Raw genomic sequence first — 27,851 nt, forward strand, 5'->3', positions numbered from 1 at the left:
GATAGGCAAAGGGAGGAGCAGTGGGTTGATGTGAGCCTCCAGTCTCGTGGGGGGACAGGGGCTGAGGTGGGGAGCGGTAGGAGGTTACAGAGATACAAGCAGGAGAGGGAGAGAGATGGGAAGTTGCACACATCCTCACAGGTGTGCTCTGCAGGCCTTGGAGGATATGTTGGAGAGAAGGCATGGATGCTAAGCTGTTAAAACACATGAGTAATAGTGGGAGGAGGAGGTTAGGAGAGTGCATGTGGGCTAGCATTCAGTTCTAATATAGTATAAAGTTAAATTTGCGTGTTACACAAATGTAGCAACAGTAATCAGGCTGCTCTTCATAGTGTTGTAGAACTCATGTTGCTCAAGGTCTGTCACCCGCATAGAAAAAAGCACATTTGAAGTTTCTGTCTCTCTGCCCTAACAGAGCACTTTCATATGCAGTCAGAATCTCTGATAAAACCCTTAATGCAAACAATATCGCACCAGCACTACAGAGTTCGTGTTGATGTAATTCAGGCTACTGGAGCAGTGATACAATTTGGAAATGGAAAGTCTGTGGATGATGTTGTGTCTCATCTGGCCCAGAGATTTTTTGATGAAATTCCCAAGGTGTGCTTTACTTTTTTTTTCCCTCCCCTGGATTTATTTTATATCTTTTTCTGGGTGGGTTTTTTGGTGTTTTCCTCCCTCCCTCCCCCTTCCCAGTTTCCAGCTTTCATTCATTCTGTTAAGATATGTAAATATGTCACATACAGGCTTTGCCAGTTGTACGCTATCCAAACCTAAGGTTGGCCACTTGTTCATCTGCTGTCCAATTCTTCAGGCAGTTGAAGTTTGTAGGCACCTTTTTATTTCAATGGACGCCCTCAATTCTGTCTTAGATTCTTACGCTAAGTCTCCCTGGGACTTGGTTCTGTGGCCTTTTCAGATGATTAACAAAGACTTCTGGTATTGGTCCCTTCACAAGATGTGATTGAGGCAGTAATTTTAAAACGTGCAACTTAATCATAGCTAAAATATTTTAACTTTTGAGTGGGCATATTCCTGTTTTTTTACTTAGGTTTCCTTTATAGCGAACAGAGAATATCATCTTCTGGAGATGTGGTTGGAAAGCTTCAAATTTCAGAGAAATGTACATTTCTTATATTCTCAGAGAGATACCAACCATGAGAATTTAAGAGTTTTCTGAGTTAGGTTTGCATCTTGTTTTCCTCTTGGAGATGTTTTTATTGTGCAGCAAATAGTCTAAGACCAATAAAGCCAGGGTGAGAAAACAAGAGGGAGCATGATACCTTGCATATTACTTAAGGTGCTTGCTGCAAGTGAGGAAATCGTGGCTTCTTGTAGCTTCTTCTGAGACTATTGATGCACTTTACCAAGTCTTATATATCAAAAGTAAATACTATTTTTTAATTTTTCTGGTATTTTCCTGGCATGTTTAAAATAGTCTTTTTGTATCCATGTAGGTTCGGCATGCTGTAACAACTGTCATTGGAGAATGGTTGTTGCACCTACGAGACAGATACTCATATTTTCACAAGTTGATCCCTTTGTTACTTAGCAGCTTTACTGATGAAATTCCTGAAAATACGTAAGCAGAACACTTCCCCCCACCCCCCTCATTTAGTTGTCGTACGTGGAATTGTTTCTGTGTTCACAGATGTATTGTTTGGAGGGGAAAAAACCCACTTCTTGTTTCTTCGTTTTTTTCTTAAGCCCAAGATGACAGAATTATCCTCAGTAACTTTTGTTATATTGTTCTTCAATTCTACATTCAAGTAAGTATGAGAGAGATGAAGACAGAGAGGTAGACAGAGACAGTATTATCCTTTTGAAGAAGTGACCTCTGTCCACTGAGTACAAAAGAAACATAAACTCTCAACTTAATGTGCCTGGGTAAAATGGCAGGGATGCTTCCTATCCTTTCCGCTGAATTTAAGAAGTCAGATTTTCCATAAGTCTCCTTTTAGAAGTTTTTTCTTTAGGCATGATGGTGTAAACCTCTTATTTTATGTCTAGAAAACTGGCTTGGACTTACTGGGAAAAGATAGGCTTGCAGTGGGAGAAGGAAAATGAAGAAGATCTGAAGGATAAGATGGATTTTAGTGTTTCACCATCTCATTATCCCAAAGGAGGTAAGTGTTGCGCTGAAACTGGTTTCTACTTCCTGAATAATCCCTGAGAGCTGCAGTGCAGTAATGATCGCAGAGGAGGATGTGTAATATGCATTACAAGATGTAATATTAGTTAATGTATACAGGTAGCATATATATGTGTAAACATTATATATGGCATATGTGTATGTAAAATGATTTTAAATTTTACCCCCCCCCCCCACATTTCTACAGTAACGACATTATTTTTTTTCCCATTAATCCCAAAATGGATTTTGGAGAAAGAGTAAATAAAAATGCATATGCTGAAAAACTGGTAAAGCAGTGGTGCAGAACCAGGAGAAAGTTCTACATTAGCCAGCAGCCAGGTGGAGAACGGCATAGGGAAGGAAGGGAACGCAGGATGAAAGAAGCTGTGAGCTGAGTCCATGAATAATGAGAACTAGACACCGCATTAATGATCCACAGAATTGGCATGGAAGAAAAATTTGCAGTGAAATGATTTCAGGCTTCTTTGAGAGACGCTGCAATGCTGACTAAAATCTGTCATTATAAATGAAGAACGTGGGAACAGAAACAGTAATTCCTTTTATTATACACAAAAAAATCAAGATACGCAGCACGGGTAGATTACTTTTTTAGTACCATATGATTTATTGGTAGTTTTAAAATGATATGTTTTCAGTAGCTTGAAGCTTGTTTCCTGTCTCAGGTTCATGAAGTTAATGTTTAAGAATATGCACATGGGTGTTGGTGAGAGAAAGGATTTAAATGGGTCATTTATTGATTTCTATACTCATTTTTAACAGAACAAAAACTCTTTTGGTGTGAAAAAACAGGTTCATGCTTGACTTGTGCCTGTGTGACAATCACATCACAGAATACCCAGCAGCAAAATCCTTTCCATGACAGTGGGTTCCGGAGTTCGTTCCTCTTTGAAATTACACCTTTCTTCTTTTTTTTCCCTTTCTCCCCCCCCCAAGTTGTTTTACTCAGTAATGCTTGAATGAAAGGGGAAGCACTTCATAATGGTGACTGGTTTGACAGAACTGTTTAGCTTTGTAGACAGGCAAGTTGATCTGTTATCCATTCCAATTTTTCTTTTTTTTCTTTCTTCCTTAGTTTGTATCAAATATTACCTCAGGGGATTGTAAATGGTGAAGAATGCTTTTAGTTCCACTGGTGATGGCACAAATATATTTCTTTTTTTGGGAATCAGAAAAATGTTTAATATACATAAACTGATGAAGTTGAGTGTCTGAGCTCCAGTCACTTATTTTGCAAGGACCGTAATATAGTGATGGTCATAAAAGGCTTCATATGCTAGTCCTCAAAACAGTTGTTACCATTTATATTGTTAACACTGTTACTTAGTTCCATTTTCTCCAGGTGTGTGTTGGGTTTTGTGTGTGTGTACATTTTTTTGTTGGGTTTTTAGAAAGGGACATCCACCATTTACTTCATAATTAAATTATACGTACTTTCTGAAATAATCTTCTTAGCACAATAGATGTGTTTCATGAATTTGGGCAATATTCCATCTCTACATTCAATTGACTTTTCATGCATCATGCTTGGTAGAATAATGCAGTCAAGGCTTGAATGTGGTGTAGGTACACACACATATATATGTGTGAATATGTGTACATAACTAAAGAATATTTTAAAGAAATGACCTGACTTTGGGTTTGAGTCCAAAGTTAGTGATGACTTTAAGATATAATTTGCTGCTGCTTATCTTTACTTGCAAATTATATGTCTTATTAAAACAGTCAGGTTTTATGTGATAAAGAGAATAAAAACTGAGAGGGAAGAATAGCTGTTGGCCACTCAATCTTACAGATACAAAACTTTATCAGACACACCAGTACACCCTAGTTTCAAGTAATAATTTGTGGTGTTCTACCATGGACTGTATATGGATGAGTTGTTGTAATTTGTCCTTTCCCTCTCTTTCCCCTCCACAAACACTTGTGTTTCAGGGTTTTTTAATATTATAATGATGTGTTTTAACACTTTGTTTCCAGTTCTTCTGATTTATTTAATGTACTGGAATATCTGTTTACATCTGTAAGTTTTTAGTAGATTTTACTTAACAGTCTTTGTCCAGCTGTCAGACTAATGGACCTGACATATTGAAGCCCCCCTGTTCTTTGATCTCACAGTGACAGATATTGCAGGTCAGAGGAAGAATAGAATTAGATCTCATACCTGGTGTCATCCAACCAACTGAATAGCTTTCCACTGAGCAATAGCAGTCATTGCCTTAGGATACAGGTGCAGACAGTTTATAGCAGGGAAGTCTTTGACAGGAGTAGCTACAGGGATAAATGCCTGCATTTGAACATCTGAAATGGAGGAACTGCTGATAAAGAATGGTCCGAATTCTTTAAACAAAGTTCTGCCTCAGGTTGAATAGGATGCCAGTCTGTATTTGCTGTCTCAAGTTGATTTCTTTGTTTGACCTTTTGCTGTCATTGTCAGTTTTTATAATCCAAAATGTTATCCTCCATTGACAAAAGCAGCAGCAATTCATGTCCTGATGCTTGAATATTTTTCCCTGTCTTTTAGGTATTTCATAGGCATTTTGAAAGCCTTTTGTATTCTTCAGACCATTTACTTTAGTCTGGTTTTGGTTTAGCATTTGTACTTACAGGGGACAGTGAGGGAAAATATCTCATAATAGCTGTGATTTTTAAAATATTATCAGTTTGGTTGGCCTGATCTATTACACAGCACTTGTACAAGCCATAGTATCTTTTCTAGTCTTAATTTCCTAGATACACTTTTAACTTTTCCCTTAGGAGGGCACAGCTGACATTGTTCATTTTACTACAGTATCTCCTGTACTATGTGTGACTTCTACCTTTCCCCCTCCAAATTATATTTAACTCAGTAACACCACAACATTTGCATGCAGACATCTTTCTTCTGTTTTATATGTGTGTTTCAGTTTCTCTTTTTAATGGGATCTGTGTTACTAAAATTTAAAGGAAATTATTAAGATGTCTTTTGCAAAGTGGGTATGTCCCATATTCGTATAACTTCTCTTTCTCTTCCCCTTCTGTAAATATTTTGAAACACGTAATCTAAATCATCATCCGGTAATAAATACATAAATTTTCAGAGCTGTGTGGAGTTCAAATTCTGCAATACGCATTAAAGAAATGCAACTTTTTCAGGTAAATTCATTAGCAGCATTTGGAATTTTTTGTTTGTTTTCTTCTAGTGACTCGACCAGGTCTAGGTTGTCGGGAACTTGTTTCAAGAAACCTCTCCAAAATTCTGCCCGGTCTCTGTCATGATATCACAGACTGGGTTGAAAGCACAAGAATAAAAGCATCCCAGCTTCTGTATACATTATTGCTACATGCAGAGGATCACATAACACAGCACATGGAGCTGCTGCTTAGAACTTTGTACCAAGCATGCTCAGATGAAGAAAGCAATGTGGTTAAAAATGTAAGTTTAATCTGCTCAAGTATCTACACTGAGTAAAACCCCTATTTTTTATTCCTGAGTCTGTCTTCTAAGGGTTGACCTTACCTTAGGTCACTGGAAATTGACAATAACTGAAAGATCAAGATCAGGTTTTTAAGGATGTTAAAATAATGTGAACATTTTACTTACTTACTACATTAAAATAAATGTATTCTTGTATTACTGGTATGGAGACCAATAGTAAAGTATTTAAATACTGATTAGTTTATATGCCAACCCCATGAAGCACTTATAATGATCTTTCTAAAAATCATAAGCAGTGGATTAAAGTATAAAAGCCTTGGTGCAACATATCAAATAAAAAGAAAGTCAGGCCCTTTCATGTTAATTTCATTTATCTCCCCCTGCTGCATAATCCAGCCATAATTCCAACCAAATATTGAGCTGTGTTTATTCCATGTGATACCCACAGTCAGTGTTTGAATCCTTCACTTACTTCTTGTAAAATGCTTTGCTTTTTTTTTAAATGTTTTTTTTTTTGTGAAGAATAATTAGTATCATTTTTTCCTGACAGTTGATGCTTTCAACACTTTGATGATCAACAGTAAATCAATAAATCAGATGTAGTCGAGGACCTTAGATAGTTTTAGCAGAGGATAGACAGGTGATACAAATATTTTTAGAATTCTAAGATAAAATCTTCTGTTAATTATTTCTACACAAGGAAAAGAATGTAAGTATAACAAAAAAAAATCATGTAACTTACTTTAAAGCTACAAATTTTATTGCTTTAGGAATCTGGAAGAATGTATTCTGCTTACTGGATTCTAGTCCAGTCAACGTCAGAAAAATTTGCTTCCTAAATCAAGGCTTTTGTTTTGGTTCCTGCTGTCAGTTGAGCTATAGAGACCATGAAATCCAGTTTTGAAATAATCATTTTTCTTCTTTTTTTTTCCCCCCCCACTGCAATTTCTTGTTGTCTTTATTCTTTCTCAGTACTAACTGCTCTCTCTTTCAAAAATTGCTGAATTGTTTCTCCCCTTCCCCCAGTTCTTACTCAGTTACCCCTTCTGGCTATTCCACCCCTTCCACCTCACTTTTCAGAACCAGTATCTGACCTCTAACCAGATTACGTTACAGTGAGATTGAGTTTATAAACTAAGCCAGTTACACACTGATCAGTAGTAGAGAGAAGTAAACCTGGAATACTGTCAGAAGTCATCTTGCTGTTTCAAAAAGGGGTATATGGGCCTTAGGAAATCAATGCCCCATGACTGAATTAAGAGATATGCCACTATGGGTATACAGCTTTTCAAGTTCTTTAGTCTTGTGTAAAATACAAAGAAAACTTAAATAATTAGAAGAATAAGCCCACACAGCCCTGCTGTCCTGGTAAAATTTTATATCTAGTGCTTGTTGCTATAAATTCAACAGTAGGTGTTGAAGCAGCACATAGTTTTCCCTTGCCTTTTTTTGACCATACTTGTCTCTTAGAATTCTACTGCTAATCTTCTTGCAGGTGCTTCCAAGAGATTTATTCCCAATTAGCAGATGGTTTCTGTATTTAATTTTACTCTTTCTTGTGCCAAAATTTAAGATTCAGCAACTTTTGTTTCTGGATGCCTTTTATGTCCTCAGTGATGCTACTTCCCAGGGTACTGTGATTATCTTCCCTGTCATTTGTCACTGCAGAACCCATTTCAGAGCAGCCTCCACCTTGGGAAATGTGCATGGCTTTCGCTAGCCTAATAATACCGAATGAGATGTATAAAAGACCAGATGGTCTCTTATTTCCCCCCCGCCCCTCACTGTTAAAATGAGCAGATAAATTGATCTATACAAATGTACAAATTCATATTGTATCAGTTAACATTTTTGAACTGTTTAATTGTATTGTCCTCTTCTAGTTTTCAAAGCACTAAGAGTCTTTCATTCTCTGTGGCAAATATGGAGGAAGACAAGAGTTCACATCTACATGGGCTATGTTATAACCGTTTTGAGTCTTCACCTATGTGAAAATAAACAGCTATATATAGTGCAGATTTAAATTATAGAATTCATAGCTACATGCTTCTATCAAGACTAAAAGACCAGCATGATCCAAATGTTAATTAGATGCAATTAAAAATCCATTGCTAAATCACTAGACTAGAAATTATATACAAAGGGAAATAAGTTTTCATAAGCTTTCAGGGAAATGAGCTAACCATTAAATAAATGGGTTAGGAAGAAATGTTCTTGTTGCACAGGTAGTGGCGCAGTAGTTGACTATATCTTTCTTTATCCACGCACCTGACTGTAAATACTGGGCATCAGTCAGGCAGTAAGCTCTGGTGTGATGGTATTTCATGTAGCATTCAACGTACTGTTACATCTGCAAAGCAGAGATGGGATCAAAGAGCATGAGTGTCATGGGAAATGTACAATTATTTAAGCCTTTTCAGTTAAAGAAGTGAGAGACTGAAAGCAGTGGGCAGTTCCTCCATGGCAGTGACTCCACACTAAACCAGATCTGTGATGTCAGTGTCAAAATACTGGGCAAAACAAAAAAAAATTTTTCTGTCATGGTTTTATTGTTGCTGCATTTAATAGATGGGTGCTGGGTGCATTATGAGCGTGGTTCAGAACATCATTTGGAGGACAAAATGCTAAACCACTAAATCCACAACATCTGATTATTCTAAACTAGACACTTCATTACGTTAAAAGTTGTACAATTCATTTGTGTGCATTACTTTCTCCTGGAAGTTTGTCTGATGCTGAGAAGAGTGCTTGCGTGCCTTCTGTGGAAAAGGCGAGTGGAAAAGGCCTACAAGGCAACTGCTGGAGCATTTAAAGTAACAGTTGGAATGATAAAAAGAAAAAACCCATGATATATTGAATGGTCTTTGTGTTTTCAAGAAAATCCTCAAGTTATTCTTGTTCTTTCTTCAGTGTGTGAAAGCAGCAGAATTGATCGGAACGTTTGTCAGCCCTAAGGTGTCATTGAGATTAATCACATCAGCCTTTGGGAAGACACCTAAGCCATCTTGTATAATGGTTCTAACTGCAGTGATTCGAGGTAGCCCAAGAGAAATCTTACAGCCTCATTTGACTGATCTTGGGAACATGCTGTCGCAAGCTGGAGTTTGTCAGCAATCTGAAGAGGTAAGGATACCTGGAAAATGCACAACAGACTACAGTTCCAGACTGGTGGTTTTTCAAAGTATGTTTTAACGCATTCTCCCTAAATGCTCCTATTCCCGTCTCTTTTTTGCACACCTGCCCCACCCTATCTTGGGATATAGTCATGGATGTGTGTCTGAGACAAAATGGGAGCTTCCCTGTCCTCCCTGGGCCATGTTGGGGTCTCTTGGTCAAATCTGCTATTCCCAAAAACTTGCTAGCAGTCCATCCTCTCAGCAGATGTAGGTTCAAGTTTGAGAACTGCTGTTAAAGGCTTCAGATAGTGAGAGGAAAATGAAAAGGCATGGTGGGGAGAGAAGAAACTGTTTAGTATGTACTGTACTAATAGAGGACTACCTTGCCTCATCCATAGGCAGAATTTAACCCATGTTTTGACATGCCCTGTGTTTACAATCCAAACAAGATCATACATTTCAATCCTCATCAGTAAAAATTACCTAAAACTTTTCACAGTCCATGGTAAGTAGCATGTCAGGTTTTCCAAGAAAGATTCTTAATGTCATCATCTTTTTTCTTTCGTTAGCCGGTTTAAAAGTACGTATATTTAGGAGCATGCTTTGTAAACTGTTGCTTGGTTGCTGCTTCTTAAGTGAGAATCCATCTTTATAAATCAGAGATTTACTCATAAGTGTACCTTTAACGAATGGCTGAGCCTTTTCATTTTACCATTTGAAGAATATTCATCAATTGCTGTAAAGAGGTGAGAGATAGTCTTCAATGTGGAATGGCGATTTTTAACTTCAGTTGCTCAGATGTGGGAATAGATCAGTTAGAGATGCACAAGAAGAATCCCTGAAATTTCCTCCACAAATTAAATCACAGCTTTCATTCCACCAAAAGTTGTTAGGCTGCTGCTTTTAAGATGACCAAAAAAGGGCTAGTGCTGGGCCTTCAGAAAACTGACTTCATATCAGATGCAGACTTCCTTTTAAAAGTTAGTCATGTGTGTAGACTGAATCCAGCGTAATTGGCTTTTTGAGCCAATGTAAGAGACACGTTTGAAGTTTTTCCTTCATTAGGTTTATTCCCTAATGGGGTATGTACCAGTGGTGCAGAAATTAACCTTAATCTCCATGAAGCCTGTGATGATTAGGAACTCGTATAACTGGAAGCACTATAACCTGATTGTTCAAATAACAATTACCTGAAGGATATCTGCAAAATTGCTGTTAGGTGTTAAGCTTACCACTTCCATTTGGCATTAGATACAGTAGACACATTCAGTTGCACCTGAAGCGTTAGGTGGAGCTGTTCTGGCCTTTGGTCTTGGAAAAACAATCTTTTACTATTTTAGACAATGAATGCTGCATAGGCACTGTTTAGCTAAGGATTGACCATGTCCATGAGATTAATAACATTTATAGCTAACCTATTCCTAGACTTGATTTATTTTTAGAAGTAAATGTAACAATAGCCCCTTCTGTTCATTGGATGCAATCTAACAGTTTCATGGAATGTCTAATGCCCTTTATCATAGAAGTTACTGAAAACTGACAACAATATTGACTTCACTGGTATCAGCTGGATCAAGATAACCTGAATTATATTGCATCAAATGAGACAGATTGGCTGAGATAAAAGCACATGCTCAGGTTTTCTTGGTTTATGTGGTTAACCATTATTGTTCCATTCAAATAGCCAAACATGGAAAAATATTTGAAAGAGTTATAACAAGTACCTTATTAATTAACAAATTGCACTTCAGAATGAGGAAGTACTGTCAGTAAGTGTTCCAAAATGCTTTGATGTTTTTATTCACAATGGAATAATTGTGTTGGTAAGAGCAGGATCATTTATTTTGTTAACTGGATAAGGTAAGTACGAGCAAACAGTGTGGGAGGAAGATTATATTGTATTCTGTAAAAAATAGAATATAGGTAATCAAAAGAACATGAAATTATCGATATGTTACCAATTTTGGGTATTATATAGTGCTCAGATTTTATTATTGTCATTTCGCATATCTCTTTCTTAAAGAGGATGTTATATTTTCTAACAAAACGTAACAAATTTATGCTTTTATTAAAAAATAGGTCTTTTATATGGAGCAGTTACTTAGCTGTGTACAAGCACTGATTGAAGTATGCCAGGAAGACTGCAAAGAAATCAGCTTGCAGCTAATGAAAGTTTTGGTGGCAATAATGGCAATACCATGTTCTCAGCACCTTAAAGAAAAGGTAACCTATGAGCTGGTGTAATATTTTGGTGTGATTCTGATTTTTCACTATTGATAAGGCACTTTGTCTAAACAGAGCCATAATTATTTGTCTTGCTGTTAGGTTTAAACCACAGAAATCCTTAACTCATCCACAAAAACTGTTAGAGTTTGAAATGATTTGGTGTTGCATGACCTTGACTGTGCCCTCTGTCTGTCTCCTCATCTTTTTCCCATAGCTGAAATTACTTTGGGTTTAGTCTGTTTAAAACAGATAAAGGCAACTCCAGAAGAATAAATCCTTAAAATCTTATTTGTAAGAGCTAAGAATTTGTACAATACTACTAGTTTTATTTGGGGATTGCTTGTTTTTCATCTTTGCCCACATGTGTGAGTGTGTGTGTAGCCATCTGTTTCAAAAATTATATAGAAACATAATAGTTTAACATTTAGATATACATACAACTTCAAATTAAACCGATTCATGTTATGATGAAAGAAGCATGAGGAAATACTTGGATTCTGTGTTTAGTCATAAAACTGTTCTGCAAAGATCAATCCCTATGGCACTGTCTGGTGGTTAGTTAATATTTATTAGTCACTGTGAAGGCTGAAGGACTTTATCATTTATCAGTCAAAACACTGATATTTCTGCTTTGTCAGCTCACAGTTCAGTTACTAGATGCTGCACGTATTTTGAGGCGAAAGTCTGAAGATCTCTGTTTAGTTGGGTGCTGCAAATTCACAGGGCTGTAACAGATTGGCTGCAACAGAGACTAGGGTCTTATAAGTTACTTCTTTTATGGAACTGGGAGACAGGGTGGTGCTAGGGTTAGGGTGGGACAAAAGTTGAGGTTAAAGTCTAGGGCAGCAGTGGTGCTGGAAGAGCTGAATGCACTGTTGCATCTTGCAAACACTGTAAGACTAGAGCATTCACTGATGTTTCTAAGGCAAATTTTAGCTCCTACATAAGGGTGGCTTGAAGTACATTACCGGAGCGTGGGAAGTTTACTGGCCTAGAAGAACACTTTACTTGGGTGGATATTAATCTGAGCCCTGGTTTAGGTAAAGATGTTCAAGTGTTTATGCTTGTCCCTGGATTCTGCAGAACCATGGGCATGCTGCTGGTGCTGCTTGAACTGCTGATGCTTACTTTTTAGCTGGATATAAGTCACTGGATTTTTGTTGAAGTTAGGTTATATACAGGAGCACACAAGTGGCTAGGAAAAAAAATCAAATTTATCTTCTGAAAAAGGACAATTAATGAGCAATTCACCTATAGATCAAGGGCACTACTAGTCTAAAAAGGTGATAGTTTCATAATATTTTTTTTCTTATCTTTAGAGGAAGATCAGCCTGTTTCTTACAGTAGTTGACCTTTTTACCTCACCAGCAGAACCAAAAGTTTAAATGTTGCAGGAATAATCAAGGACATCTGTAGATGCCCTGGTAATAGATGAGCTTTTTTGGCTAACCATTATCTCACCCCCTTATTTTCTCTCTTCCTCTTTCTTCCCCAAGCTAAATACCAAATAAATCAGCAAGCCATCCTAATGTAGTATAATTGTGACCTATCCAAGTTGTCTTTTTTCCAAACGTGTGCCTCAAATGCAATGGTTATTCTACTTCCTTTTCTCTTGCTCCCAGGCATGGTATTCCAAAGGCCTGTGTAGCATCAGTATTTATGGCCACATAGATGACAGGCTGCCTCCATGAAGCCATAACACTTAGAAAACTATTCTGAAAGAAGTGAAATAGAACAAAGCTTAAAACAAGAATTGAAAAACACTTTGCAGGTCAAAGAGGTACAACATGAAGATCTGTCTTGTGGAGAGCCAGTGCGAGAGTGGGATTTCTGGGGGGTTAGTTTTGTTTTTGTTTTGTTTTAAACAAACAGGCTGTCCAAGCAAGCCTTGGACAGATGGATCTGCTATGTTTTGCAGTATCTTGTCTGTATAGCCCTACAGTGGTCTATAAAATTAGCAATGCCCATTTAAAACCTTACAAATTCATACTCCTACAAAGAAAGCAGTTTCATGGAGATAAATCTTGATTTTCACATACGGAAAAGTTAATCTCCCAAGATTATTAAAGGTTTAAGATGTTCCTGCAGTTGCAGCTGATTTTTAAAGTTGACAGTACTTTGGATGAGAATCCTTTTTCTCATTAGCTTTTCTTTCAGCTAGACAGATCGAAAACCTGGCAACGAGAATACATGATTTCAGCGTTTAAGTTTTGTCACAGAGACAAACATGGCTTGAATTTTTATTTTATTTTTTCCCCAGTTACTGACTATTCTAAAACTTCAAAGTGAGCTGTACAATTCGCAGAAAGCAAGAAGTCCCTGTTAAAATATCTTAAGACCCAGTTGGACAAATGTATTTCAGCTGGCTTTACAAGTATAAATGTGTTGTTTGGAAATTAAGTCCGTATTCAGGATCAAAAGAGTCTGAGTATAAAAATAAATTATTCAGTAACTTGGATTATAGAACTTCAATTCAGGTTTTACTACAAGGGGACAGAAGATCACAAATAGCAGAGGCTACAACTGATGTGACCTGATTGTGAACACTCAACAGATTTGCTTGATTTTTGTCCATTTGCTTTGTGTTCATCAGTGTTTCTGGTTGCTTAGGGCTAAGGAAAAAGATGGAGACCACCAACTGAGCTCTTCAGTATCATGATGAGTGTGGTTTACAGCCCCAAATAGACTGAAGATGTATCAGTTGTTAAAGAGTCTGTTAAACATGTATTGGGCTTGTCAGTGCTTTAACTGGTGACCTAAAGATAAGATTTTGTTTCATTGCCAGTGGCCTGTGTTATCTTGGCTCTTCTTTCAGCTATTACTAGCATGAAAATAATGTGTCATTAAACTTACTACCTTTCAAATATAGGAAAGAAAATCACCCTTGCTATTTTTTTTTAACTGACACACTTCTTAATGAGAAGATATGTATCATTCTATCGGCATATTTAATTTATTCTTTTTTTTTTTTAATTGCATTCTTGCAACTATTTAAAGAGTTTATTTTAATCACCTGTGAACAGTGTATTATTTTGTCCCTCTTGTTCAGTGGAAAAAAACTCCTTGCAGAGCGTGGCAGGATTAATAATGGGAAACAGTTTCTTTCTTGACATATTCTGTTAAATGTTCCAATTAATTTACAGATAAATGAATATTTTACATACAAGTTGGTTTGGCTGGCTGGCAGAATGCTTCCATGAAAGGAGAAATCTTGTGCTTGAGGCAGGCAAACCTGCTTTAGGAGTAATCTTTGTCCTTAGCAAACGCTGGGTTGTTCTCTTTTTTTCCTAGAAATCTCATTTATTTTCTCCACATCTGGTACTTCCATAACAACAGCTTTGTCTGGCAAGTGATTAGTCTGTAAAATTCTAAAGGTCCCAGACATGTTTCAACTAACTTGTGCAGTTAAGTTAATCTTAAAAATATTAAAAAATATGACTACAAGTTGTAGTTCTACTGAGCCACTTAAAGTCAAATGATGTCACTCGCAGCGCTGCGCAGCATCTGTCCCTCCTAGAACTGGCCATGCTGACAAGGTATATTATTTCTCAGTGTAGTTTCTAACAGTGTCTTGCTCCCCATTCTTGATTCTCTGTCCAGTGAAATCACTAAGACTATAGATGTTGCTTCCAGAATGTTTTTAATCTCTTCTCTGAAGAAGTTTTGTACCTCTGGGAGGAGTCTTCAGGAATTGTAAAAGCAAATTTTCCTTTGTGTTGAAATACATCTGCTACACTGATTATGAAAATATGTATGTTTCCTTGCCAACCATGATCATGTCTGGAATTCATTTAGTAGGTTTTTTTTACATGTTTTATTTGTGCATGTTTTATTTGCCTGTCTCATGGGATAGTCTAAATGTAAATATGAAAAAAGTATTTCAAATGTAACAGGGAATTTTGGTACTTCTAAGCAGTTGAGAATTTCAAAATTAACCTGGTACTGTTGAGAAAGCATCCAGAATAATTAAAATTGGGGCATGGAAAAACAAGGGGAGAGAGGGAAAATACCATGTCTTCTCTGAGCTGCAACAACAATAGGTTCTGGAAGTTGCCATAGCCTGTTAGATGGGATTGTGAGAAATTGCCTCTCAATGTTTTAAAGCATTCTTAAATAAGAGAGAAACAAGTTTAAAACTATTCTTTAAAATTCTTTAAAACTACTAAGAGCTTTTTTATGATGTGGTTAGGTTTTGGATAGGTTTTTACATGGATTAGAGTATCTTTTGTTTTGCTGTTATGTTCCTGTGTTCCTTATGATTTCATTTTGAAATATATAGTATATATAGTATAGGCAGACATTAAATATCAATCTTGATTGTCCAAGTCTAAACTATAGAAATCTTCTTGTGTCCTTTCTGTTCTTACAGTATAATTATGAGTTCTAAAGATTTCTTTTTTTTTTAATCATCGTTTCAGTTAAGTGTCCTTTATCTGTTTTAACAGGTGGAGGAAACAATGTCTTCATTAGCTGAAGTGCAGCAATTCGATAGTTTTCTTTATCTCTACCAACAGCATATAATTCAGCTTATGGAATGGGTTTCAGTATCATGTGATAGCTGGACGTGCTATTCTCCAGAAATATTACAGTTAGATGTCATCGCAACTCATTCAGGTACAGCTTTTTTAGTAGTTGTAAAAAAATAAATGTGCCTGCAGACACATTGTGGTTTTTTATAACGGATAGTGATATATTTAGAAACTTAACAAGAATACAATGGAAAGCAAATTAAAAATCGTAGAATCACAGACTGGTTTGGGTTAGATCATAGACTTCCAACCCCCTGCCACGGACAGGGATGTCTTCCACTAGAGCAGGTTGCTCCAAGCCCCATCCAACGTGGCCTTGAACACTGCCAGGGATGGGGCAGCCACAACTTCTCTGGGCAAAGAACTTCTTCCTTGTAAGTAATCTACATCTACTGTCTGTCAGTTTAAAACCGTTCTCCCTTGTCCTGTCACTACCTGCCCCTGTCAAAAGCCCCTCTCCAGCTTTCTTGTTGGCCCCTTTAGGGACTGGAAGCTGTTCTCCCCCAGAACCTTCTTTTCTCCAGGCGGAACAAGCCCAGCTGTCTCTCCCTAACAAGCACACCTCTGCCTCCATAACAGAGGTACTCCAGCCCTTGGAGCATCTTCATGGCCTCCTCTGGACTGACTCCAAAAGGTCCATGTCCTTCTTACGCTGGGGGCCCCAAGTGCTGAACACAGTACTACAAGGGATCTCACAAGGGTGGAGTAGAGGGTAGAAATCTCTACCTGTTCTTCCCTACAGGGAATTCTGAATCAGCTCAAATTCCAAAATACTATTTCACTGCGAGGAGCATACTAAAAGCACTTAGGTAGAAGTGCTTTCAGGTAAATGAAACAGCTGATTGTGGAGAGATGAACTGATGTAGCTTGTGTGTCCAAAAATGTACCTATTTTTTCCATCTATTCACTACTTTTACAATGGATAATTTCTTTCTGTACAACACTTTCTCACTTGTGTTCTTCAACATATTGCTGTGTATAGATCAGTGCAACACTTTGGCATACATTTCACTTAGCTTTAGATCTGCACAGTGAACATTACTCTGGCACAGCTCTCAGATCACATCTACAGGCAAGGGACGCAGTGACAGACAGTTCTTTTTCACCTAGACACCCATTTTAAGATTATTAAAATGGAAAGTCCTGTTTAATTGTTTTTTTCCCGTTAGCTAAAAAGGGGATGTAGACAGTTACTTCAGTTACAGATGAAGTAATATTATTGCTCCTGCAAATAAATGTGGACAGGTATATTTTAAGGGACTCTATCTTCTGCGTTTAATCCTTGAATCTCAATAAAAGCCTCAACAAATCTATGTGAAGCACCCAGTTGCTGGTTTGTACAGCAACCAGTATATTTTCTTTTATTCATCTGTGGAAAGAAGAGAAAGTTTTTTCAGTGCAAGATCTGAGGGGCCAACTTTTCTGTACATTTGCACTCGAATTTCCATGACTGAGGGAATTCTAGGCAGTTGTCTCTGTTTTCCTTAATGCTGAATAAATCATCAAATGTCTGGGCAAACTTTTTGGCTTCCACCCAACACTGGTAATATGCTATTGTCTGTTTTCTGTCCGACAGAGCAGCTCCTAGAGCTATATTTTTGTTTCTTTTCATTCCCACACATAATGTTGTTTTTAATCAATCTAATCAGTTTTTCTCAGTTTTTGCTGCTTTTCAGGAACGTATGCTTAAGCTGAAATTAGCAATGTAGTTTGTTTTGTTTATTTTCCATCTGTTGAATTTGCTGTTATGGGTTTGGTATAATAATAGTATCTTTTCAATGTCTCAGAACTCACATGAAGCAATGTATTTTGAATAAATGCTGTGAAAATAAAGACCTATTTGTTGGCACAGAGATATAGAAAACTGCAGTTCAACACCCTGTATTGCTTCGGTCTAGACAGTGAAGATTTGGGGGGGGGGGTTATTATTATTTTAAACATTAAATTTCCAGATATTATTAAATACTATTGAACTTGGTTTGGAATCTTAAATAGTTCAATCTGCCCATTCCATGTGTGAAGAATATTCTCGTCATTAGAAATGCCAGTGTTGTGTCTCCTTCTGGCAGGATTTTCAGAGTGACTAGAGTTGAATGGAATGTGCATCACAAGGATGCAAAGCTGAACAAATTCCTAGGGGAAAGCAGTTTTTTGTAAACATATACCATTCTGCAGCAAGAAGCTTGCAGAATAAAGCATGTGTATAGTCTATACGTATTTTCGCTCTTTAAAACCATGCAGATGTTAATCATCACCAAGGAGAAAGGCACAAACTTCCTTCTGTTTTGGGAAAATCATTCCTTCAAATGTTGGGATAACAGCTATGGGGTTTTTGGTTGTTGTTTAGTTGTGAAAACAATTTGTCATGGGATGTGGAAAGGTTAAGAAACTAGAGAACAGATTTGGAAAATATTTTTATTTCAAATAGCTTCTAAAATTCACTGAATATTTCTTTTTTTTTTTAATTGCAAGTAAGCATTATTTAAACATGGAGAAAGCATACTGCTGCAATAATTCTATTATCCAAGTTTTGAGGCTAATCTTTTCCAGCATGCCCTTTCCCATGCCTCTGGGAGTCATGAACATCTTTCCTTGAACGCTGCATGTGGAAAAACTTGAAAGAATTAAAAGCGTAGTTAATGCTGCTATTTGGAGTAGTAAGCTTTGTGCATAGCCTTAAGCTTTCAGAGGTATAGTGTTAATCTGCCCACAATGAATTAGTCCACCCAAAATGTCATTTCATATTGCTGGTGCCATCAACTAGCAGATGTCATTGATATGTCCACGCTACTTAACACAGCAATACCAAGCTGGCTAAGTAAGATAGGGAGTAAACCTATCTTCAGGGAGCACCATGCTGGATCTGTGGGTACCTATGCCCATGGAGTTAGCTTGGGCATTTGTACACTGCCTAATATGATGTAACATGGATACATCAACAGCTGCCATGTGAGAGTGGAAAGTTAAGTACTATTGTTAATACCAGGCATATTACAAATTTTAATGCACTCACATATGAAACATCTAAATAGATCTTGTTAGCACTCTGAAGTAAGTGTTATGTGTTTATTTTCTAGGTCATGTCATAGGTGAAGCTCTAAATAACTTCATTCTCATTCTTAAGACTTGTCTTCAGCCAAACAAAGATCCCCAGATGCGGTTAAAACTTTTCACTGTTTTATCACAGTTGCTCCAGAAAGCAAGTGAAACAGTCAATTCTCAGGGGTAAGTAGAGTTCTGATTTCACACAGCTATGTGAACACTACAGTGGCTTTAAAAAGTAATTTAACCCCTATAATTGTGTCCGTGTTAGCATGTCTGGAAGAAGAAAGACTTTCCCACCATCTTCTACAGTCTATTTTTCTTCCTGTATTTTTAAACAATGTTTGGAAGAGCACAGTGCAATAATTATAATATATATATAAAAATAAATTGAAGTCTGGACTTCCTTCACCGTTGTCTTCCTACCTCTGCCACTATGGGGAATTAAAATGGATGTCATGCAGATCTGGATGGGTTTAAAAAAATAGTGAGCTATAGTTGAAAACAATATATGTTTGAAAGCTAAAATGGGGATTCTTAGGAAAGAAATACGGAGAGAGGGTTAGTTGGTGTTTTTTCTTTTTCTCCCAGCCAGCTCCTAAATCCTGAAAATTTGCCTGTAGTCATTGTAAGGAAACATTAAAATACCCCCCCCAAAAAAATATAAAAATGCCCATGATATAGCATGATGTTTAAAAAGCATTAAACTAAATGTTTGTTAAGGAATTATTACTACTCTCAGTGACCAAAGATGGAAGTCTTTTGTTGCTGGGCACTATTTATGCTTTGCAAGTACAATCTAACTAATTTACAGTGCTTATAAAACCCCTCCATTTATAAGAATGCCAGCAGTGGGGCTCTTCCGTCATTATTAATTTAGCTTAGTAGTAGTGTAAACACTTTTGATTCCATAAGAGAATATAATGGGGTTGTCCTTTTTTAACTGAAAGCTTTTGTGCTAAGTGTGTTGTTATCTGTTCCTGTGTTTTGAGGATCCCATGCTAAAATCCCTATTCATATGAAAAATCTCTTTGTAGTCAGTGGATTACTTGTTTAAATAACCATGTAACTAAGTGGTAGTTACAAGATCAATTTAGATATGCAAGAATCTTCCTGAAAGAAAGAAAAGCACTTTGAAAACTATTCTAAGTGTTCCAGGACCTATTTGTTGTAAGCTAATCTGTTGTATCTTAGATCTGTATCATCTGAGAATGCAAAGACTGTGAAGCCAAGAAATGGCATCTCTGTCTTCTGTGATGCCCTGAACACAATAGTAATGCTTATTAAGTGTGCAACAACATATTTCAGTCTAAAAATGGGATAATGTGACTCTCTCATATTTTCTTTTATGGCCTAATTATACTGTCCTCTATTTACTGCAGAATAAATTATTAGCTCCTGTTCATCTACCATACATTCACATTTATTATTTTTTACATTTGTTTTTAAAACATTAAATATGTTCATATTTTCTAAGTATTTAATCAAATTCAGACCTGGTCAGCAAGTTAAGTCACACTGGCATTTCTTCTCTCTACATTTTCAGTTATCTGGTCTCCTGCTCTTCCTTCTCAGAGACAGTGTTACAGGTTACAGCAGAATGGAATTTGAAGCACTTAGTTAAATTCTCTGTTCTGCCTCTTATTGTGATCTACAGAAAATCATTTAGGCTGCATCTAAGCAGAATGACTGGTACATTACATGGCATGCTGCAGAGTCCTGACCTGTAGTTTTCATGACTAGGGTGGCTAGGAGGTTGGAAGGATTTCTCCGTTAACAGAGAGCTTTACTCATTCTTTGTTTCTCACCTGTACAGTAGGATTGGTAGCACTTCTGTCTGAAAGACTCTGAAGTGCTCAGGTAAGTATATTAAGATAGGTCCTGTAGGTACTGCTGGTAGAGATGATCAGTGCAGGATCACATGGAGAACATCATCAAAGAGTAAACTTTTACTTTGACTACTGCCAAAACAAATAGGATGAACAACAAAATCTTTCATCTGCAACCCAGTAATTTGTATAAATAATGGAGCCAAAGAGGAAAGAAAGAAAACCAACCCAATGAGCTGCCAGCTTCACGAGGTTCCCCAGGAAAGGGAAATTATATTAGCATGGAAAAAATAGAAGAGCATGTTTCAATGTAATACTGTCAGTGAATATAGCCACACCAGATCTCCAAAGATAGCAGTGATGGAACTTGTTTCGCTTGGAGCAGTATGAGTGAGTGGCCTTTTGTCAAGGGTAGATACACTCAATTAGATTAATAGATCTGTTTGTATGAAGAACGACTTCTGGCCAAGGATGGCCCAGTCGAACTCATAATGAGGCTCTTAGTCCTCTGAGGCAAGAGCAGTGCAATGAATTTTACCAGTAGGTTCATCTTCGGAAACTAAAAAGCAGTAGAGGAACCTAAATGACTCTTTGAAGTCTTGATCCTACTTAACATTGTCACAGCAAATGCTTTAATGTAGGAAGTAACAGGTAAAGTTTTTGTGTTTGAAGAGCTGTTTGCAAAACATTTTTGGAGGTTTTGATTTGTAAAAGCAAATCCAGTTTTGTTTCAGATTACCTGGATTTAGGATGTTAAGTTTGGGAAAAAACCCATACACACACAAACCCCAAAATACAACAATCCACAAACATACAAAGCCAAGTGCAGCAGTGCCATAAAAGCAGAAAAGAGGCCAATCTAGAACAAAAATGTATTTAAAAAAATAATTAACATGGAGTGAATGTTTAAGTATATAAGTCCATTAAATGGGGGTAGCAATTTTAATGTAAACCCAAGCTCTGCTTTTTATATCTGCATAAGAGCTAGGTATTACTGTATGCACAGTTCATGGTTTAGTTACTTCATATCCAGTTGAGAATAAAGTCTCAACTCTGTGAATACAAATAGCAGAGACAGGGTATGTTCTTTCATAGAAATGACTCACTTTTAGAATTAAGTTACACATATTCACCACAGTAAGAGGGAGAATTTAATTGCATCAGCAACAGCAGAAAATATATCTTAATGGTAATGAGAGATAGCGTAGTGAAGTAGTAGTAAGTTCTGGTTACACAGTCACTTTCACTGCTGGCAGTAATTTGTTTAGCTCCTTAAAAACATTCTACCAGTTTAGATAAGAAAGTTTTCAGTTATTATGCTAAACACAGTTGTGTGGTCATCTAATTTTGTTTGAGTCTGACATGATTTGAGTCAGATAATTGCCAGATACAGCTTTACTGATTCTATTTCAAGGCACTAGAACAAATACTCTCACAAATAGCATAGCATTATGGTTAACATAATGCTGATGGAATTTACCGTTATGTTTTGACAGATTGTTTTTTCTTTGCAGTTTAAGAGAGGCTTTATTAAAAACAGAAGCAGCTACTGATCAGATAGCACAAAGCTGCTTTTAGCTTTGGAGCTAAAAGGAAATTGGGAATGATGGTGATCATTAGTTATATTTTTTCCCCAGCAACTTTTTGAATAGAAAATTATTAATTCTCAAAAACGAGTTTAAAATAATTAATCTGAAGGGTTTTGACAAATTCAGATGTGTCTAATGAGAAATCAGGTTTCTTGGTTTTGCTGAATCTTAAGTGCCATCTGCTGGACAGGAAGCAAGAATGGATCGACTTTCTCAGGCACTGAGTGTTCCCTTAGCCGAGGGCTAAGCAGCAGCCAGCTGAATGTGTTTCATCATGTTGAAGATGGAGATTTTCAGGTTTGTGTGTGTGCAGTAGACATTTAAGGCCTGGTAGGCTGGCTGGTCACACGTCAATCAGGTTACACCTGGATGACAAGGTCTAACTGCAGTGGGTGAAAGGTAGCCACAGGAAAGCAGCAGACACAATTACATTTCTTACTGCATTGATATAATACTTATGGATTTTTTTATTGCTGGCTGATTTTGTTCTGTCATGGAGGGGATTTTTTAAAAAGTTCTTAGTGATAATTGTTTGTTGTTGACATCTACCCATTATGTTCCTCCTGTGGCTTGGCGCATCTCTACAGGAGTCATTTACTCATCCTGGAAATAGAGGACTCTTAGAAAACTCAGCAACAGCTTCTTCCCTTTCTGCCAGGCAGCAGGGTGGTGATGTGCTGTTTTGCACTCAGGTGGCCGTGGTCCAGGTCTGTGGGAAGTTTGAGTACAGTTTGACACACATCAAGGTAGATTTTACCCTGTTATTTGTCAATCTGTTTTGCATGCTGCCAGCTGTTTTTCAGGGCAGAGAGGCACAGTGAATAACCTGAGCCTTAGTTATCTAGACACAGGCAGGCACAAGTGTCTCTTGGATGCAGCAAAGTTTTGAGTTTTTTTTTTAACTTGGGTGTAAGAGCTATATGTTTCTTTCTCTCAATTTAAAATTGTTTGATATGGAATTAAATGGGTGTGAGGGAATACTGGTTGCTGCAATTGCTGATTCTTGTAGCAGCTTTCAGCATTATAGTAGCCCATTCAGCAAAGGAGGAGGAAGAAGCATCACCAAAAATATCACAGATTTGTGTGTTTGTAATGAAAACAAACTAGTATTGGGACTGGCACCATCAGAAAATCCTACAGACCTCCAACCCCTGAGGGAGACGAGTTTCTGAGCCAAGGGAGAGATGAAATATTCTACATAGACTCCCTGCAGTATCAGCAGTTCAGGTCTCATCAATAGCAATCATACTTTTCACGTTATAAGTACTTTTCACTGGACAGTCTCAAAGGGCCTTACAAGTATTAATGAATCCTCACAGCATTCATATGGCGTGTTATCTCCACTTCACAGACGGAGAAAATGAGACAGAGGAAGGTAAGTAGTTTACCAAGATAACAGAGTGAGTCATGGGCATGGTCTGAAGTGGGAGAAAGTCTAGCCTCCCCTTTCCATGAATGTTAGGTATTTGTTTAAACATTATCTAGAAAAATTAAGTTATGAAAAACTTATCACATGCATTATAATCACATTGGCTTATAAGATTTTTTTTTTTTACAGTCCTTTTTTTTCCCCTTTTCTGACTATGTTTCTATAACAGAAAATTCTCTTTTACATCCTGTCAATCTCTTTATCACTTTCTCATGAACATTTATTTTGCTTTCGTATTTTTGGCTTCAGGCTGTTCCCTAGCTACCTTGAGATTGTGATAAAAGACATACTAGCTCCTAATCTGCAGTGGCATGCTGGAAGAACAGCAGCTGCCATCCGCACTACAGCTGTATCATGCCTTTGGGCTCTTATTCACTGTGAAATGCTTTCACCAGAAGAGGTAAAATCTCTCTTTCTCATCAAATGTACTTTGAAAACAAGTGCGGGGGGGTGGAGGGGGGAAGAATAAAACCTTATTGTAAGTAATATTTTGATGGACATACACTTTTCATAATAAAATTCATTAATTGAGTATAAGTAATTGAACAGATCAGTAGTGAAGGGATGATGTTACCCTGATAAGAGATCTGAGGCCAGCAGTGTAGTGAGCTGTAGAACTCGCAGTCATCAAGTTTGTAAATCTTTGTTCTAGCATAATGTCACTTTGGTAGCACAGGACACTCACCACTATTAGCACAGTTTGACATCACTGGACCCCTAAGCTGTGCCTGTGCAGCAGCACTGGAGCTAGCTAGGGTATGCTTTTGTATAATGTGGAAAAAACACTGGTGGTGTTGCCCTGGAGCCCAGAGGTCCATTTAGGGAATACAAAAAAAAAAAAAGGATTCCTGGAAAGGGCAGGAAGACTTGAGATGGAACTTGGAGGGTATCTGTAAAAATGGCAGTAGAGAGCTAACAAGGATTACAATTAAAGAAGTGTTACACACCACAGTGATTATGGATTAATTGAGTCTGAGGGGTTTTTTGAAGCTTCTTTGCTAACAAAAATACCATTTGGAAATGATGCACCGGAAATATGTTTGATATAAGGGCATTTAAAAAAAAAATGGAATTAAAATGTTATTAAATGTTCATAGACTTTATTGTCTTTATAACAGACCTTAATTGAACAAAGTGTTTAAACACATTTAACTGGTTGAGTTCCCATATACAAAAACATTTCTACCCAAGACTATTGTTCTAGTTAAACAATTTTCTGCATCAGTGTCTTAATGCCTGTTTTGCATTAATGAATATGAAATGTACATACTAAAGTCAAATTATGAAGCTCACTAAGACATTGTACTTCAAGAGTCTTTACTTACAAGCTTCCTGTTAGAATAAGAGCACCATCTACTGGTACATATACAAAATCCTCATCTCTAAATTATTTAAACTCTTGCCAACATTTTTTTTTTCCTAAATAAAAAGGCAAGGAAGTTTAAAGCTTTTACAAGTTACATAAAACTCATCTGCATATATACTGAACATCATGAACTGGATGATTGACTGGTGGATTTTAATTTTTCAAGCTTGCTGAGAGGCAAAAATAGAGCTCTTGAACTTCCAGGATTTTTCAGGTTAACTTTTTAAATTAAGCAAGCCAGTATCAGTCAGACCTAATAGTAACTGATGTAACCAAGAAGCGTATTAGTTTAGAGTTGTTTTATGCTTTTCCTGTTAATTGTAGGTCTTAAAAGTCAAAGATGGGCTAATGCCTCAAATTATTGCTGCCATGGATGAAGACTCTAAAATTACTCGACTGATGGCTTGTCGTATTGTTGATGTTCTTATAAAAGTCTGTGGGAGGCAGTTTGAAGAAGATAAATTTACCAATACTTACACAGGTAAGTACGTGTAAAAGTTTTGGGGTTTTTTAATTATTTTTTTTTTTTAAATCAAAATCTTAGTGTTGAAGCATTGCAGTTGCTTTGTTCATAGCTTAGCTTTTAAGGATGAAAAGCACCATGCTGGAGCAGAATGCAGACTGTCCAGCTTTTGGATTCACTGTGTAGGCTGTCCACCTTGCGTGCAGATTCCCTGCAGCTGATAGGGGTGAAGGCACTAATAGAGAGTAGGGAATGACAAAAACTGCTGTATGTCACTGTGGCGTCTGGCTTTAATCCACGTGGAGAGCAAAAAGCTTTTAAGCAGTTGGACATGCAAGTAAGTTGCAGGCTTAGTTTCTCAGACATTCTTACTTCACCCCCATATACATATTCTAATGTTATTCCTGTATTCTCTTACCTGGTATTTTAACTATTTGGGTAGCTCTTCCTCAGAGACATTTCGTAGATATTAAGGAAATAGAGAAAGTAAAGTACTGCACAAAATCATACCATTAGCCACATTTTTGTGTATGAGAGGCAATTTGATGTCTTATTCCTGCAGATACTAAGACATGGTTTTAAACTGATGAGACTGCTTCACGTGTATGAAGTGTACACACACATTTTAGTAAATTGAGGTGTTAAACACTTGAGGAGGTGGTGTTGTGTGACTCCCCCAGCACTTGCTTCTTATAAGTCCTTTCTGTAGTAGGTTTTTAACTGCAGTATGTCATTTCATTGAGGTGGTGTTTTGCAGACAAGTTCATGTCCTTTGGAAGTTCCCTCACTCCCAATTGTGCAGAACTGAGCATTATTCCAAGCATTATTATGCATTAGACCACTAGATGGAACTTCACTCAGTATTATGGTCCTTGCCAGGCTTGCCAGTATTTTATCTGCATTGCTTCCTAGTTTAGACTATATGAAATAACGTTCTAAGTATAGTGAAAGGAGAACAGTAATGCATTATATAAATGGTAGTCACATTGTTCTCCGTGCTGTGTTTGAGGGCCAAGAGCAAACCATTTAATTGTACCATAAAAAGACCTCAATAGGTAGTGGGTTGGGGTTTTTAAATTTAAAAAAAAAGGAGGGGGGGGGAGAGAGAAAAATGAAAACCCTCATCTAGAGTGCTGTAATTTCAAATAGAGCTATTATCTGTGATGCTTCTTAGGATGGTGTTTAAATGCTAAACAATGAATTAAGAAAGTACAGTCTATGCTATGTAACAGGATTTATGTTCTCAGAGATATATACAAATAAATCAAACCTTCCCAAATTCAGCATCTTAATGACTGATATATTTTCTTACATTGCACAGTAGAAAGCTAACAACAAACATTTTTAATTTGGAGAAACACATAATCAGGCAATTGTCAAAGCGTATCTTTGCATCTTGCATATTCAAATAGTCTGCAATGCAGTTATTCACTGAAGTAGTAATATATGATAGAAATACTGTGCTTGATAGAGCATGGAAATACTTAAACTCTATACTTCTATAATGCATTAATAACCATAGCACCTTGTTAGAAAGAGTGGTAGAGAATGTTCAACTAATCTTAATCGTTTTGTAAATTTCTTTTAATGTTTTTGTCACCATAATAATTCAATAAAAATGCACTGTGTGCTTTTAGGAACAACGTACTCTGTGTATACACAGTGTTCAAAATACAGAAATACAAATGCGACAGTAATTTCAGTGATGACAAAATACACTGATTTGTTCAGATGCAAAAGATAACTTTGCTGTTCACAGTGCTATCTGGTTGTGCATGTACTCCTTTTCAGAAGTTTTAAAGCGTCTGGATGATGCTTCATCTGATGTACGACTGGCAGCTGCTCACGCCTTAACGAATTGCTTTAAGTGCTTAAAGAACAGTGATGTGAAATCTGCAATGGAAGGTCATATTGAGTTTCTGTACCAAGAACTGTTGATACATCTTGATGATCCAGATCAAAATATCCAAAATGCAGTCCTAGGTAAGACTTTCAGTCATACGTATTTTCAACAGCACTCTTTAGATCACACTTTCAAGTGTTATGTGAAAGTGGAGCATACAACTAGAGGCTAATCCTAAGAGGCTGGAAGCTTCCTTTGGGTTTCAGTAAGTATGAGCTGAGACCTTTTACCTGAATGCAGAATGTAATGTTTTATCTAGCACTCATGAGAGGGAGAATATGAGTGCAGCTGATATAGCAGAAGACTTTATAGATGGTAAACAGGATATGGAGCTCAGACACAAACCATGGCAGGATGTGACCATATCCTTGCTTGCTTGATGAATTCTTTGGAATTTATTAGTATATTGGTATCTGTTCATGTACATAAATGTTAAAACACAGACCTCAGCTAATGAGGGAGGAAACAGGTTGTCATGACTGCAAAACTTGTAGAACAACTTCCAGGTTAGGTTTCAGATACTCTGAGAGAACTTAGATAAACCCAGAGAGGCTAATGATTTATAAAACATAGAATCATAGAATGGTTAGAGTTGGAAAGGATCTTAAGATCATCTAGTTCCAACCCCCAACATATTTTTGTTTTACAGAAGTTTTGAAGGAAGGAAGCAGTTTATTTCCAGAACTGCTCGTGAGAGAAATTGAAGCAGTTGCACATAAGCATCAGACGCCTGTCTACTGTAATCAACTGCTCCATCACATTCAGTCAGCCAAAGAAACATCTTTATGA

The 27,851-nt window shown here is 37.1% G+C and overlaps 1 protein-coding gene across 1 annotated transcript; it reads left to right on the plus strand.

Moving 5' to 3' along the window:
• Positions 1–392: 392 nt before the first annotated feature.
• On the plus strand, positions 393–27,851 carry HEATR2 (HEAT repeat containing 2; the record flags this gene model as incomplete). Its single annotated transcript, XM_010016437.1, has 12 exons — positions 393–600; positions 1,458–1,582; positions 2,011–2,126; positions 5,335–5,567; positions 8,481–8,693; positions 10,766–10,909; positions 15,358–15,526; positions 18,519–18,666; positions 23,580–23,730; positions 25,021–25,177; positions 26,951–27,142; positions 27,712–27,851. Coding segments are annotated over 12 exons (1,996 nt in total), but the record flags the coding sequence as incomplete, so codon positions are not given.

This window comes from Nestor notabilis, unplaced genomic scaffold (genome assembly GCF_000696875.1).
Source record: "Nestor notabilis isolate BGI_N333 unplaced genomic scaffold, ASM69687v1 scaffold15346, whole genome shotgun sequence".
NCBI lineage: Eukaryota > Metazoa > Chordata > Aves > Psittaciformes > Psittacidae > Nestor > Nestor notabilis.